Source organism: Mus caroli, unplaced genomic scaffold (assembly GCF_978045245.1).
Source record: "Mus caroli unplaced genomic scaffold, Mus_caroli_1 scaffold_10, whole genome shotgun sequence".
NCBI classification, from domain to species: Eukaryota; Metazoa; Chordata; class Mammalia; order Rodentia; family Muridae; genus Mus; species Mus caroli.
This window is the reverse complement of record NW_028227265.1, coordinates 4,550,536-4,566,196: the sequence shown is the minus strand read 5'-3', so window position 1 is coordinate 4,566,196 and position 15,661 is coordinate 4,550,536. Positions and strand designations below refer to the sequence as shown.

The 15,661-nt window shown below is 49.0% G+C and overlaps 1 protein-coding gene across 2 annotated transcripts; it reads left to right on the top strand.

Annotated features, from left to right (window-relative positions):
* The first annotated feature begins 194 nt into the window (after window positions 1–194).
* On the top strand, window positions 195–11,632 carry Arv1 (ARV1 fatty acid homeostasis modulator). Of its 2 annotated transcripts, none has more exons than XM_021170347.3 (6): window positions 195–370; window positions 3,052–3,171; window positions 5,826–5,979; window positions 8,346–8,570; window positions 9,310–9,454; window positions 11,332–11,632. In XM_021170347.3, the coding sequence occupies exons 1-5, from the start codon at window positions 212–214 to the stop codon at window positions 9,450–9,452; spliced, it is 801 nt and encodes a 266-aa protein (XP_021026006.1). In that variant the 5' UTR covers window positions 195–211; the 3' UTR covers window positions 9,453–9,454; window positions 11,332–11,632. The 2 variants fall into 2 exon arrangements, with proteins under 2 accessions (XP_021026006.1, XP_029336880.1); XM_029481020.2 differs by having other exon boundaries at window positions 11,309–11,632.
* Window positions 11,633–15,661: the final 4,029 nt, after the last annotated feature.

Here is a 15,661-nt window from a genome sequence, read left to right as displayed (position 1 = left end):
GGCGCAGGCGCGGCCCTGCTCTGCCCGCCGCGGGCAGGTGGGCGCGGCGCGCGGCCGCAGTGCCCGCTGGGAGTTGTAGTCCTCGCCCTGTTAGCCTCAAGCATTCATTCAGCGCTTGGACTACAAGTCCCAGTAAGCCCTTGGGTGCCCCTCCCAAGGCCAGTCCAGGCGTCTTCCGCCAGCGGCCGGAAGCAGGAGCCCTAGAGTGGCCATGGGGACCGGCGGGCGTAGGGGGACGCGGTCCGGGAAAGGCATGGAAGGCGCATCGGCGACTTCTTCCTCTTGCCTGTATCGTTGTATCGAGTGCAACCGAGAGGCTCAGGAGCTGTACCGGGACTACAGCCACGGCGTGCTCAAGATAACCATCTGCGTGAGCGCGCCCGGGCGAGGGGGCGGGGCGCGGTTAGGAAGGCGGATCCGAACATACTGTGGTCCCGGGCGAGGTCTGGGAGGTTGAGCACGTGGGGGAGGAGTGGTCCTTGTGTTGGTGTGAAAGAGAAAGCAAGGATGTGCTTGAAGACTGCCTAGGCCATAGATGTTCTAAGACTTGTGGCACCCAGGAGTGCTGGCGCGTTTCTATGACTCCAGCACTCCACTCGCTTGCCAGGCAGGAGGAGGATCACGAGTTGGAGGCCAGCCTCGGTTGCCTAGAGAGAGAGAGACTGTCTCAAACGAATAAACGAGTGATGGAGAGAGATGTGATTCACGAAGGAAATAGGAATTGTAGCAGGAAGCGTGTCATTCTCATGTTGAGCCTGAGGAGATGGAAGCAGTGTTTGAGGTCCGGTACTGTAGAGAGTTCTTAGAAGAAAACTGTGTCTTATCGGGGTACTTGTCAACTTAATAGTAAATAATACAACAATTTAACCGAAATGGAAAACATTTACCACGGCCAGGGATGTTGCTGGCCATGTAGGGCAGCCTTAGATTCCGGCTCCAGCACCACGCCTGTAATCTCTGCAATTGGGAGATGGAGGCAGGAGGTCCAGAACAGAAAGAGAGGGAGGGAGAGAATGAATGTCTCTCTGTGTGTTTCCTCTTTATACTCTTAAGTGAAGGCAGGAGGAAGCAGTGGAGAGAGTTCTGGTGGGAAAGCACCCGTTGATCCATCAGGTCCACTGATGGAGGAAGTCAATGTGCTCCCTATGTGAGGATGGATGGACACAGGGTAGTAGAAGGAGGTTCTTTGGCTAGAGGTCACTGCCTCTCATTGTAACAGTCTTCAGATGGCAAGATGGCATGCTGTCTTAGCCTTCTAAACTGTCAGGTCCCTGGGGTTAGAGGATTGTGAGTGGCTCCGGGTGATTAGCTTCTTGGAGCCCATGAAGTTCTGGGGAAGGAGAGCTCTTGTCCTTCTGGCTAATAAGTGATCCGAAGGAATAGGAGGAGTTTTGTGTTTCCTGACGCTGGTCTTTCCCCTCCTGCTTCCAAATTTGTCTGCCTCCCTGTTCTGACATTTGGGATGCTGTCCAGAAGCGGGATTTAGCTAGCTTTTAAAAGACAGAGAGGGACTTGCCATTTTAACAGTTTCTCTTGGCACTAATGTTGCATCTCTGGGCTTGAGCCTCATGCATGGGGGAAAGAGATATAAACTCCACATCCGTGCAGAGAAAGGGGATCTGGGAAGACCCTCTGTCCTGGGCTCGATATCTGAAGAGTGCTTGCTCTTAACTCACAGGTAATTGAAAAAAACGTTAGCCTCTATGCCTCCATTTTGACAGAGAGATTGACTTTTTTTTTTTTTTTTTTTTAAGTTTTTCGAGACAGAGTTTCTCTGTGTAGCCCTGGCTGTCCTGGAACTCACTCTGTAGACCAGGCTGGCCTTGAAGTCAGAAATCCACCTGCCTCTGCCTCCCAAGTGCTGGGATTAAAGGCGTGCGCCACCACTGCCCAGCTAGAGATTGGCATTTGAGAGGGTAGCACAACTACCAGTTCGCCTGGTAACTGGAGAGGCATGGTATTCCTCACAGTGGTGTCTTCCTGGGGACAGGAGTCTGCTTTGTTATGTTGTACAGGGTTACAATTCTCCGATGCACTTGGCTTTTTCTAGGTTTGCTGTAACTAAAAGGTGATCCTGGTCTGCCTGTGATTTCTGTTCCTGTTATCCTGTCAGCCTTTCAGAGTGTTCACTTGGAATGGAAGCCACTCTTTTTTTTTTTCAGTGAATGGTAGCATTGGTGCAACTTTGAAACTGATACTGTTTCCATGTCCACGGGTTGTCTAACAACCTGTGATTTGACTTAACCCAGTTCTAATTCTTCCCCTCACAGTAGAGGAGTTTGAGAGGAAGTCATTTGGAAGCTGGGGGAGTCTTGATTTGGGTGTCATAGACCCAGGCTGCACAACCCAAGGCTGTGCACACAGTGTAGCACTCTCTGCTGTGTCTGTGGTAGCAGAGAAAGAGCATTTTCTTTCCAAGTTCTTGATCTCATTGGAGAAAAGGCCAGGCTTAGGGTTGCTAACACTGCACCCTGATCTTTGCCCTCCTGGAGTTCTCAGAAGCTAGGACAGGAATTTTGTTGAACACTTATCTCCAGATCCACAGCCACAGTCTATACCACAGCCTGTCAGCCGAAGTGTGTTAGAGAGACTAACTTTTAAGAAGTTGTAAAAACTGAAAGTGGAATTGAAAGTAATGCCTTCTGAAACACTTTTGTGCCTGGAGTGGGTCTTTAAGTCAAATTTCTGTCTGACTTCTGTCTTGTGTGATTTGAGGCAGGGTCTCCTTATTCAGCCCCTGCTGGCTCAGCATTTTCCTACCTCTGTGTCTTACATGCTGGGGTTACAGTTACATGTTACCACATCTGGCTCTCTTTGTAGGTTCTTGAGTATAAATGTAAAATATTAGTATTTCTAGCTAGAAACTTATATTTAGTCATCATGAAACCACTTCTTGCATGGGTGAACGTTTTTGATCTGAGGATTTTAAATAACTGCCTAGACACCTTGTTGTTGGGAAAGTCCAAAGCAGTCTTTAATTTTTAAGTCCTTTAAAATTTCATAATGTGTTCATTTGTTTGCTCTAATGTTATTTTGTATTTTTTTCCCCAGAAATCCTGCCAGAAACCAGTAGACAAATACATCGAATACGACCCTGTTATTATCTTGATTAATGCCATTTTATGCAAAACTCAGGCCTACAGGCATATTCTTTTCAACACTAAAATAAATGTAAGTTATGGTATTTTAAATGTTTAAAACTATGTGTGAGTGTGTTGAAGGAGGAAGGTGTATTCCCTGTTGCAGGTGCTTATGACAGCTGGAGCTGGTCACAGGCAGCTGTGCAGCTCCTGTCTTCTGTAAAAAGCGATATGTCCTCATAACTGCCAAGCCTTCTTTCCAACCTCGGCTTTAAATTTCTTTAATGTTACCTGATGCTTTTACATTTAAAAGAAATAACCGTTTCAAACAGAATTAGGGAATATATAACAATTCTGAGAACTCTTTTTCCTCTCTCATGTCTGCAAGTTTTCTAGAAGAAATGGATACAAACGTAAAAGAATGTGCAGTGCTTAGTTTCAGGGTGCAGTCACAGAGAGAGGCCTGCAGCATAGTCTGGATGCCTCTAGCGGATCACCTCTTAAACTGGTGACTTTGAGCAGAAGAAAGCTAACCGTAGCTAGTTAGCTAGATGTATAGTGGCTTACCTCACTCTCTGACCTACTGCCGGAGAAGCAGCAGCTTTGGTGTGGCTCACAGTTTGAGTCCATTGCAATGGGAGAGCCATGCTCATGAGAGGGCGAGACTGCTTAAGGGAGAAGCGCCAGGGCTTCTCCTCCTTTCCCAACCAGAGACCCCCAAACCAAAGGAACAGCACTGCCCACATCCACCCTTCCCTCCTAGGCCAGTCCTGTTTGCAAACACCCCTAAGACAAATTGGATGTGTACATTATCAGTGCAATAGGTGGTTTTATTGTTTTGTTTTGTTTTTCCAACAGCTAGTATTTTGTTCAGATAAGCAGTCTCATTACAAGTGGTCCAAAAAACAGTCAAATAAGATCTCAAATAAAATCAGATGTTAAAGATTGATTTTAAGATGCCAGAGCCAACGAACAGTGCCGTGTTTGCCTATGAGCTCTCCGACATGAAATGACGTTCACACCCCTGGCCACCAAACCATTCAGCATAGCTTCCCTAACTAAGCTTTTTGAAGCTACCAGCTTTAATACTTTGAATTATTTTTTTCACCCTGAATAGGGAGCTGTAGGAAGTTGGGAGAACCAGCTCAACATGTGGCCAGTCAAGGATCCAAGTAAATAATGGCCTCAGTCACCAGTGTCGAGGCCCTCCATCACGTCTAAGGTGGAAGGCCTGACTCTCCAACACCAGTGTCGAGGCCCTCCATCATGTCTAAGGTGGAAGGCCTGACTCTCCAAGCCACTTGGGCAGAATGTCACCCTAGGTGCTAATTAATTTGACAATCAGAATCCAACACAGAATAGGAAACAATTGTACCCAGATCTAGGAGGCAAACCTTAAGAGAAGACTGTTCTCTGCCGTTAAGAGAATGCAGGAAATGAGTAATAAGTCAGAAAGGTACTAACATTTAAGGTTGGATTTTTCAAATTTGCACTTTTCATACTGAACCTTAAATGGCTTAATAGTTTGGGTTGAATTGACAGGTGAATGCAAGATATCACGTTAAATTTGAAACTTGGACAAGCAGTGAAATTTGTCTAACATTCAGTCTGTCCTAATTACTGCATGGGATATACTTAAAACAAATTATTTGTTGTGAATCTAAAACTTCAAAATTTAACTGGGTATATTCTTTTATTTGCTTAATTTGGCCTCCTTCATTTGTCAGAACTCGACAGTGCAGTGGTCTGCCCCTCGATTAAGGCCTTTTAAGTGACCAGCGTGTTGATTTTCAAGCTTGCTTACATACTGAAAATTTCCTGGGTGGGGTGAGGGAGGCCTCCCCAGATCTCAGTATCTCTGTGAGGGACATTGGAGAACACCCTTCCCAGATGTTTCCAGAGTGCAGCCAGAGGACCTGTGTGCCCACCAGCTGAGGAGCCTCAGAACTTGAGACGGGGTCAGGTCCGGTGGGGTTCACAAACATCCCAAACATACATCCCCACTGTTGGTACTGAGAGAGCTCAGTTTGCAGGAAAGGTGGTCCGGATGGGGAAACTGGTAAATAAAACATTTAAGATCTTAAGAGCTTCTGATTATTTTCACTGTTAATAGTTTGTTTGTTTGTTTGCTTGCTTTTCTTTCAGCCCAGAGGCTGCTGCTTTTTTTTAAATTTCTATTCAATAGTTTATGTGGTGTGCTAAAATCTTTAGATTAGCTAGGTGTGGTGGTACACACCTTTAATTCCAACACTTTAAGAGGGAGGCCAACCTGGTCTACAAAATGAGTTAGTTCGGAGACAGTCAGGGTTACACAGGGAAAACCAAACACACACAATGAAACAGTGTTCTGAAACAGTTCTGACTATTTCCACCTGTATAAGTCACATGAATGTGACTGTCTGGCTGTGTGTGTGTGGGGAGGGGGGGTTGAAAATATTCCTGGTGTGGGTAGATGTGTGTGTGCACGCTAGGGTCTATTCACTGCTAGTTGAGAACTTGTAACTTAGACGAAGAATGTAATTAGCCAGTTAATAGCATTGGAAATCCACATGGGTCATTCTCAGCACAACCACTGAGTGTCATGTGGTGCACAATTAAAGTACGTGGAAGGCTGAGGCAGGAGGCCTGTCTGGAGTTCCAGACCAGCCTCGTACCCTCCACCTGCTTAGCTGCGGTATGCCTCTTGGCATGCCCTCAGCTCACGGCTTCCTTACCTGACCCAGTGACACTGTCTTTGACTGTCAGATCCATGGGAAACTCTGCATGTTTTGTTTGCTTTGTGAAGCATACCTGCGGTGGTGGCAGCTGCAGGACTCGAGCCAGAGTCCAGCCCCCGATGACGTGATCCGGTACGCCAAGGAGTGGGACTTCTACAGGATGTTTGTGATCGCTTCTTTCGGTAAGCAGATGCTGAGCAGTCCCTGTTTAGCTAACCATCGGGTCGCTGTTCTGATCAAAGCTAAGACCTGGTGAGACAACTAGTAATACAGGAATAAACACCATACTTCAGCTCAGCCACTACCCTGCCGTGCGAGTTTGTCTGAATGGCCTGATAGGTTATTTCCCTGCCTGTGAAATGAGCCAATTCGAACCAGATTAGATTATATGAAAGGTAGGTTTATTGGGAAGTTGCTCTCCAGTGAGTTCACCAGCTCCAAAGGATTGAGGCCAGGGGAGTCGCCATGGATTGGGGGTCTGATGGTGGAGAGAGAAGGGAAGAGGAAGAGAGAAGGGGAGCTAGGGCACAGAAGGAAAGAAGAGAGCAACCCAAATGCCCAGATTACATAGGGAGCTGTAAAGTTCAAGGTTGCGGCAGGGTATGCCAGGTAGGAATTGAGGGATTGCTGGGAGGAGCTGGCCGGGTCTGCCTTGATAAGTCCCTTGTCCTGGGTATGAAACTTACCATCACCTTGCTTTGTCTCGTGTATGAGAGAGAGAGGTAGCAATGGCACGCTTGTCGGACTAGGACACTTTGTAAAGCTCTCACTGTCCATCAGTCCTCTCATTGGAAATGTTAGTGGTTGCCTAGTGTTCCCAGTGCAGTGGGCTGACTGTGGTGTCTGACAGTCAGTCTGCTGCTTGTGGAACTGCAGGGAGAGAGAGGCAGGCTGCTCCCCGGATTTACCTGCGTTTGGAGGCACCATTCATTGCAATTACAACCCACAGCTTTTCCTCTAGGGTCCGAACTGCATTGAATTAATTTATGTGCCAACTTTGTTTCTAATTTCCAACCTTTTCTGCTTCAGAAGCGTTTTTTGCCTTAAGCCAGGCTGTGGCACACACCTGCACTCTCAGCTACTCTGGAGGCTGAAGCAGGATTGTTGGAATCCAGCAAGCTATGAGGCCAGTCTTAGCAAAGCAGTGAGACTCCACCTCAAAAACAAATTGAAATCAGCCCTTCCATTAATTACACAACAGCACTGCTTCAGGAATTCTCCTAGTGGGATGCCTTCCACACTATATTGTGGATCACAGCCTCTTTTGTCCCCTGTCTGCCACCATCCCTCACCTCCCTGGCATCACCCTACTTCTCAGAACTCCAAAGTATCCATGTCTGACTTAGTCTTTTCTCCTGACCTCTGGGCTCTTTGTCTACCTGCTGTTTACCAGTCCCTCTGCACAGCCAGTGATCTGTCATCTCCAAGCCTGGTCTTGCACTGCCTCTGCACACAGCTCCCACTGCAGGCACTCAGACCAAAGGCCTGGGTGTCCTGCTAAAGCCTTCTTGGAGCCCTCAGTTCAGTTGTTCATTCACTGTGCAGTGGTGCTGTCTTACCTAAACACTCCTCAGTGTTCGTGGGATGGGCCCTGGAGATGCATCAATGACAAAAGCCCTGATGTTCTCTCCCTCTAAGAGCCTAGGATGGAGGGGGCGTGACTTGTTCACTGGGTCTTAGGGCTGGTTTAATAACCATGATACACATCAGTCCGGAATGCACAGGATTTGTTACCATATACATCTTACAGGTACTAATACTGAGAAAATACTTGAGGGGACTGGAGAAGTAGCTCAGGGGTCAGGGCCTGAGTTTGGTTCCCAGAACCCACGCCGCATATCTCGGCTACCTGTGACTCCGCCTCTAGGGATCAGATGCCCTCCTCTGGCCTCCACACACACTGGCTCTCATATATCCACACACAGATAACTAAAATTAAAATAAACATTAAAAAAAAAAATACTCAGCTAGCTGGCGTAAGCCTTTAATCACAGCACTTGGGAGGCAGAGGCAAGCAGATCTCTGAGTTCCAGAACAGCCTGGTCTACATAGTGAATTCCAGGACAGCCAGGGCTATACAGAGAAACCCTGTCTCAAAAAAACTTAAAAAACAAAACAGAACAAACAAACAAAACCCCTTAAGCGTATCACTGAACCCAAGAGCGAAAACATAGTTTCAGGCTTTAAAGCAGATTATTCTCAGGATTGGTGGCTCACATCTATAACCTCAGATATAATCCCAGAACTTTAAGGTACAGTAAAGTCAGAAATTTGAGAGCAACCTGGGCATTGTAGCAAGGCAACAGCCCCCACCCGTGCCCAAAAAGAAAAAAAAACCTCTAAAACCTATTGAAAAATATTTTTTAAAGCCATGCCAGTGGGGTTTGACCTGAAGCCTGTGGGTGTGCGTGTACTTGGGTGTGAGAAAGAATGGTATTTTGTTCATGAGTTTCTTAGGACATCAGCTGTGTTCTGTGCTGGAGCTGGGAGTCTTAGGTTTCCGGGTTTAGACTGGGTGAGACGTCTGTGTTTCTCCTTTGCTCCATAGAACAAGCTGCCTTTCTTACTGGCATATTTGCTTTCCTGTGGGTACAGCAACCCATGATGGCAAAAAGAGCACCCGACTTTGTTCTGCTGCTGAAAGCGCTGTTGCTGTCCAGCTACGGGAAGCTCCTGCTAATCCCGGCCGTCATCTGGGAACATGACTACACACCTCTGTGTCTCAGGCTCATTAAAGTGTTTGTCCTGACCTCAAATTTCCAGGCAATCAGAGGTGAGTGTGTGCTTTCTTCTTTGACGTGTCAGCCTCCAGCCTTGACATGATGGCCCCAGGGCATCAGACTCGGTGGCTGTGACCCCTCCACAGACCATGCGTGTTGGTCCTGCATATGTCAGTGGCGCCCTACATACAGTAGTACATAGTTCGGCCATATGGTGCTGTGAGTTTTCAGAGCTCATGCATCCGCAGCATCTCTCCTGTAGGAGAGGCAGCACCTTTTGTTGCCCGTGCTTTATGAATGGCTGTGAGGAACAAATGCTTGTCCAGCGTTACAGGACTGGACAGTTGTCTGGGCAGGAGAGAATGCCAGGTGCCTGCCTCCCAGAGTAAAACAGTGTCTGCCTGCCAGATGAGTCTTGGGTTTTTTGGCACTACGAAACACTATGGAAAGCACTGCTGTCAGTGAAGCTGCTGCCTGGCCTTTTTTCCTGTTGGGCTCTTCCTTAAGCCTTCAGGTTGGATGGCTGGATGGTGGTGGTGTTCTGAGACAGCCTCCCTGTATAGCCAAGCTGTGTGAAGCTTCCAAGAGCTGGGGTTATAGGCAGGTGCCACCACACCCAGTTTTATTTTCTCTATTTCATGGGCCTCTTTGCTTGAAAAGAGCTTGATGCTTTGGTTAGGACCGTGTAGACTCTGAAGAGCAGCAGGGTGGGTTTCCTCTGGTTAGTTCTCGCCACCACGTGAGCAGCTCACAGGCCTGCCACGTCACGAGAGTTGCTGCTTTGTTTTCTAGTGACCCTGAACACGAACCGGAGGCTCTCCCTGTTGGTCGTGCTAAGTGGCTTACTGCTGGAGAGCATTGTGGTCTTCTTCTTGCAGAGGATGGAGTGGGATGTGAGCAGTGACTGTGCGCTCTACAAGTCTCAGGACTTCTGAAGGTACAGGAGTCACGTCATCCGCCCAACAGCAGACAAGGGGATGATCCCACACATGACTAGTTTCGTGGTTGGGCGGACTGTCACAGCATGGCACCTTCCTGGGCAGCTGCCCCACCAAGGAAAGTCTCCTCAGCATCTGTTAACTGCCTATGTATCCTGGGGAGCGATAGGCCTTGCGACCTCTTCCCCCATACTGAATGTTAGCAGGCCTGTCTCCACAAGGCTAATCACAGCTGCTGAGAGTTGAGGGCAGTGGCCTCGTCATTCTGGGGGTCATCGTTCCGGGGGCATCCCGTCACGCTGTGTGACTGGGTGGGCGCTGTCCATGCCTCTCCCCTCTCAGCCCTCCTTCAGGCTGCCGTCTCCAGGAGGACGGGGTGCCAGGCTCCCTGTTTCTTCACTTGCCTCCATTGCTGCTCCCCACCGGTCCTCACTGTCTAACCCTCTGTGGCCCTTGCTTGGCTACGGGATCTGACTATGTCCATCCATCCGTGGCTGCTTCCTTCTGTTTGTTCTCTCATTCACCCTCACCTCTTGTCACTCAGTCTCTTCCCCTCCAGACTCCCTCTGCTTCTCAGCCACACAGACTCTGAAGGAAGCTGCGGGTGGTCCTGTCATTCCTCTGTAACCTGCTTCCTGCCTTCCACCTGCTGTGTCTACACAAGGTTCAGGATTCTTGACTGGGAGCTCTCTGTCGGTCGTGTCATCTCAGCAGGACTCAGTGGCCTCTGAGAACACTTCTGTCTGAGGAGGGTGCGTCTCCTCAGCCACACTGCCTCCCTGTGCCCAGAGCTCAGTGCTACAGCTTCCCGCTGTTTGTTCTGCATCTGTCATTCATGGTGTTCCTTCCTTCTCTGCTGTGTGGAGCTCCCTCCTGTGCCTCCCTATCTGACCTGTGGGCTCCTTCCTCCACCTGAGGAAGCAGGATCCTAGGATGAAGAAATGCAGGAGGACCCACAGCAGGAGAGGGAGCCATACTCAGGCTCATGTCTTCTTCAGTATATCACCTTGGGTGGGGAGCGCTCCACTCCTCACATGCCCTGTGGTGTAGCCCTGTTTGCTGCTGTGCTGTGAGCCAGCCCAGCTTCCTTACTCCTGGGCCTTTGGAGGTGTGGCTGCTGGACCTGGCCTCCCTCCTCCGTGTACATGTATTGCTCCTCATTCTGGACGTTCCGTCTGAGCTGTTGCATCCCTGACTTCCCCTTTGTGGACCCCCCTTTCCATGCCCTGGGTCCACAGTGCGAAACTTCACAGAGCTGCTGAAGGTCTGTCAAAATGTTCCTGTTGGTGCTGGAATTCTAGCCCCACCCCCTTCCTTCCTTCACATGAAGGGGTGGGTGGGCCTGTTCTTCCCAGATCCCTCTCCTGGCCAGTGCTGGGTCCTGTCCCCCGCCTGACACTTGGTGTATGCAAGAGTATTGCCCTCCATCCGATATCCCCACACTCCAGCTGCTACTGGTTCCCTCCTATAGAAAGCTGCCACGTTCACTCCTGAGAAGGGCATCTCTCCACACTCCACCCTGGTGCTTCTACTCAGTTGGCACCTCAGTAGCAGCTGCCTTCCAAATTCCTACCGCAGGCTACCCAGGGCTGTGTTCCCTCTGTGCGTCTGTGTGTCTGGCTGTCTGCTGTAATTCATAGGAAAATCAACTCACCAGTCTTTAGAACCCACTGCAGAGCCAGTGGCCTGCTGTGTGATCTTGTGCTTTGTTCTGTCTTCTTAAAATTACACTGAGGAGAGACCCTGCCTCCCGCTCCCCTGTGTCCTCCATGGCTCCCAGCCAGCCTTGGAAGCAGGGCTTCTGTGGTGATCAGAACAGGCCCTACAAAGTAGTCTTGCTCTGTTGTCTACAGCTTTATTCTTCACTCTCTGGCAGGACCAGCTACCTCAAAAGAGAAGGCACAAAAGAACTCAAGGTCTCTGCTTTCTGTGAGTGAAGCCAAGACTGGGGATTTCTGAACGTACCCAGACACCCCCAGAAGATCTGAACCACCTATACCAAGGCTGCGTGCTCTCGGGCAGGCACCGTAGTTCCTTTATAGGAATAATGAGCTCCATCCATCCTTTCTGCTCTTTAGTTCTAAATAGTACACTGGTGGCTTTAACCCTGTATTTTGTGTTTTTCTGACAGAAGCACTTTGAAGTTATCTTTCAGAATAAATCAAGCTTTTTATACATTTCCAGTTCAGTAACTAAGATTGTCTTTTGAATTACCTCAGCCAGAAATAACCAAGATAATCATTGTAGTTCTCTCTGTAATGGTATGATAAAAACCCTACAGCTAGGGTACTTTATAAAAGAAAGTGTTCCATTCAGCCCATGGTTTCAGAGGGTTAGAGCCCTTGGTGGCCTGTAGAGAGCTCACATCTTGACCCACGAGCAGGAGACACAGTGAGCCCTGGGAGCCACAGGAGAATTTGAACCTCAAAGCCCACCCCAGGGCCACACCTCACCCAGCAAGGTCACTCCTTGTAATCCTTCCCAAACAGTTCCACCAGCTGGGACACAGCAGTTCAAATAGATGGGCCTAATACATGGTGGCTCGCTCCTTTTAAGCACTCTGTGAGTTCGAGGCCAGCCTAGTCTACAAAGCAAGGACAGCCAGGGCTACACAGAGAAACCCTGTCTTGCAAAACTTATATACATGTATTTCTATGGGACCCACTCTCATTTAAGCCATGAAAATCATAAAATCTCTGAATGCCACAGCCTAGAGATGAATTGAATCCCAGTTGAGCTGCTAGAGATGGATACAGCAGTAACATCGGCCTAACCCCTGTGCCCGTTTTAGATACGGTTTCACTGTCTCATCCATACCAGGCTTCCGAGGAGCTGAGAGTGGTACTCAAAGAAACTACACAAGAAATCAGCCAGCTGTGATGGTGCACACTGTAAGCCTGGCTTCTCTAAGCAGAAGCGTCTGGGCAGCACGGTGAGGTGGTTGTGCTAGGGAAAAGTCGGCGATCCACAGAAACACACACAGGAGCCCATCTGAAGCAACTCACAGCAGGGTCTTTATTCTGTTTGAGCTGACTCGGGGCCCCCAACGCACCACCATCATGCAGGACGTTTTTGGTGGTGGGGAAGCCCCGAATGTCTATCAGGGCAAAACTTTTTAGTAAGCAGCAAGCAGGGAATACAATTGCAGGGGATGCAAGCATCTAATTGGAAATCCGCTGGAGCCTTTAACATAATTGGCTGATGCTGGGACTCACTTAACTTCTGCTCCCCTCTGCATTGGTGGTCATTAGGCAAGGGGTGGGCTTGTAACCTCAGATGCAGGTTTGTTGGGGAAATGACCTGAGACGCTGGTCTTGTTGGGGGTGTAACCTGGAAACTGCTGTTGGGGATTAGCCTAGAGACTGGAGCTAGGCTCAGGTTCTGTTGGGGGGAACTTGGGACTAATGCTATATTAACCTATTAGTCTGCCTGAGTTCAAACTTAGGTCAGAGTCTCTAAAGTGGAGTCTGAATTTAAAAGATTTGGCATCTCAAGGTCAAGGCCAGTCGGCTTGGCTTAGCAGAAACTAAAAGGCTGGACGGTATAATGAGACTCTCGGCTGCTTTATTGGGTGTTTTACTGACCTCCCTTCTTCAGTCTTACACCCTGCCCCCAACACTAGGTAAGTAAGAAAGGCTAGAGGGGAAAGGGGGTGTCAACATCATTAGATTACTTCCTGCTGATTAGGGACATCAGGTTCCTTGGGGCAAAACTGATCTTCGCAGTCAGGGTATCTCCAAGCTGCAAACAGCAACAGCAGGCTCTTATCTTCAGCTGACACAATCACACCCCTGCCAGAGCATGAGACAAATCACAGTCAGCCGCTGTGGACAATCCAAAGCAGCCTCTATATTCCACAGCTGGGATTAAAACATTCACATAAGGCCGGGCGTGGTGGTGCACGCCTTTAATCCCAGCACTTGGGAGGCAGAGGCAGGTGGATTTATGAGTTCGAGGCCAGCCTGGTCTACAGAGTGAGTTCCAGGACAGCCAGGGCTACACAGAGAAACCCTGTCTCGAAAAAAAACCAAAAAAAAAAAAAAAAAAAAATCACATAAAATTTCGTGCTTTTAAAGAAACCAAAATTCTCACTAGAGGGTTGTAGCTTACTGTTGGACTCTTCCCTGGTGTGTGTGAGGTCTGTTGATCCAACCTCATCAACAGAACAGTCTTCTAGGGTTGTCCCATCACGTAAGAGTGAACAGTGGTTGGCCCCTCCAGCTACCAGTGAGCTGAGAGACTTTCCCCACGCAGACCCAGAGGCTGGTCCATGCATCCAATTACAGTTCCCAGAATTTTAACGGAAAGCCTTTGAACGATCGGTAACGTTGGCAAGTCCTAGTGAAAACGTACAGTGCACACCTGTTCTGTTGCTGTAATACGGTTGTTACTTCCATTTCACTCTGACCCGTAGTGTGTTTGGTTTGAATTTGTTGGCTGATTTTGTGTGTGTACATGTATTTGCAGTCCTGGGTTGAGCACAAGGACTTGAATGTAGTTTATTAAAACAGACATTTGGTGAGATGGCTCAGGGGGTAAAGCCCATGACACAGAGCCTGACCAGCCGCATTCGCTCCTCAAGGCTTCGTTTTGGAAGGAGAACCAGCTTCTGCAGGTTGTCCCCGGACACAGACACACACATACACACACATGCACACAGAGTATTAATTGAGAACAAGGAAATGCACAAGCACGACAGCCATGGTGGAAAGCCTGCCTCATGAGCACACTGATAAACAGGCTGAAGCCAGGTGTTGCACTCCCTGTAATTCTGGCACCCAGGAGGTGAGGCAGGAGGGTGGAGAATTTGAAATCACATTGGCCATATAGAATGGCCTTCTCAAAGGAGAAAACTTCAGTGCTGACAGCTGACTGCCCACTCAGGTTTTCAATGCCCAGAGAGCATGCTGCTTTAACTGCTGCAGACAGCACGCTCACGTCCCAGTGAGCAGGGACAAGTGGTCTGTGCCCTAGTATCTGAGCCCTTTGGGCCAAACTGGGGAGACAGTACAGTGCATGGGAGCCAAGAAGGGTATTTGTATATATTTGCAAGGTCAAATTGATCAGAAAGCTTAACAATAAGATTGAAACCACAAAATGGCTAATGGGAGTGTTTAGGATCACACAGGAGATGTGATGAGACTGAGTCCTCCTCTTCCTCCTCCTCTTCCTCCTCCTCCTCCTCCTCCTCCGTCTGATGGGCAGCCCCTGTGTATCTGTGTGCCTAGTGGCAGGTCTCTGGAGGTCCATATTTCCTTGTTAGGAAAGAGACTAGTTTACCAGCCTTCAGATACACTTGCAGGGAAGCGAGACCAGAAGTTTGTTAAGTAGAGCACTCGGATGACTAGAACCAGGCTTCAGTCTACATCTCTGAAGGAAGCATTGGTGAAGGGAAGAGAACATCCCAGGGACCCCACAGTGGTAACTGTCTGACTGCTGCACGGCCACAGACCTCATTATAAAGTGAGAGACCTACCGTAAAGAGAAACCCTTCCAGCTTAAAGCCAAATTAGCCCTGGCTTCTGCAGCATCACCAGAGAAGCGCACCAAAGCCAGAGCCTCAAGTATGACACAGGATCCCCTACCCCATGTCCTGTTGGGTGTGGCTCTTGGGATGAGCTGTCCAAGAAAGCATGGAAGTGCCTAATAGTCTACACCAGGGGCCTGCAGCTAGGAGGCTTAGAATGTGCTCAGTCCTGCACAGGGAAGGCAGGTAGAGCCTGGAGGTGGGTTTGTGTGTGCCCCAAGCTGTGCTCCTCCTGGAAGTGTGTCCCTACACACTGCTTTAGGGACAGCTGCTGTCTACACTCTCTGGCCTATCACTGGCCAGCATCACCATAGTCTCCATCCAATCAAGTGTCCCCCTCCCCTCCTGTGGGGACCACGAGTGGCATTACCCACCTAGGTAAGCTGTAGTTCAGTTCAAGGTTACTACTTGGCTCTTCAAGGTCCTCTCCACACAGGCTTCGGTTACAAAGTTCTGTAGCTCTACCTTTAGACAACTTTGGGGAGCTGTGGCCACCCACCAGGGCATCAGTGCTCACTGCCAAAGGGAGTAGGGCTCTCACCTGTGGGTGTATGGCAAGAAACTCTAAGCACCTCACCACTGAGCCGCATGGCCAGCTCTGAGGCCAGCAGTGTGGGGTGTACTCCATTCTGACCAAAAGGTTTCCACTGCCACCTGCTTCCTGCACTCTACAGGAGTC

Excerpts from the sequence above, each read along its gene's own strand:
- Arv1 (XM_021170347.3), top strand. The coding sequence starts at position 212 with ATGGGGACCGGCGGGCGTAGGGGGACGCGGTCCGGGAAAGGCATGGAA. Across the intron at positions 371-3,051 it reads TGCTCAAGATAACCATCTGC|AAATCCTGCCAGAAACCAGT; the intron begins GTGAGCGCGCCC and ends TTTTTTCCCCAG. Across the intron at positions 3,172-5,825 it reads TTTTCAACACTAAAATAAAT|ATCCATGGGAAACTCTGCAT; the intron begins GTAAGTTATGGT and ends TTTGACTGTCAG.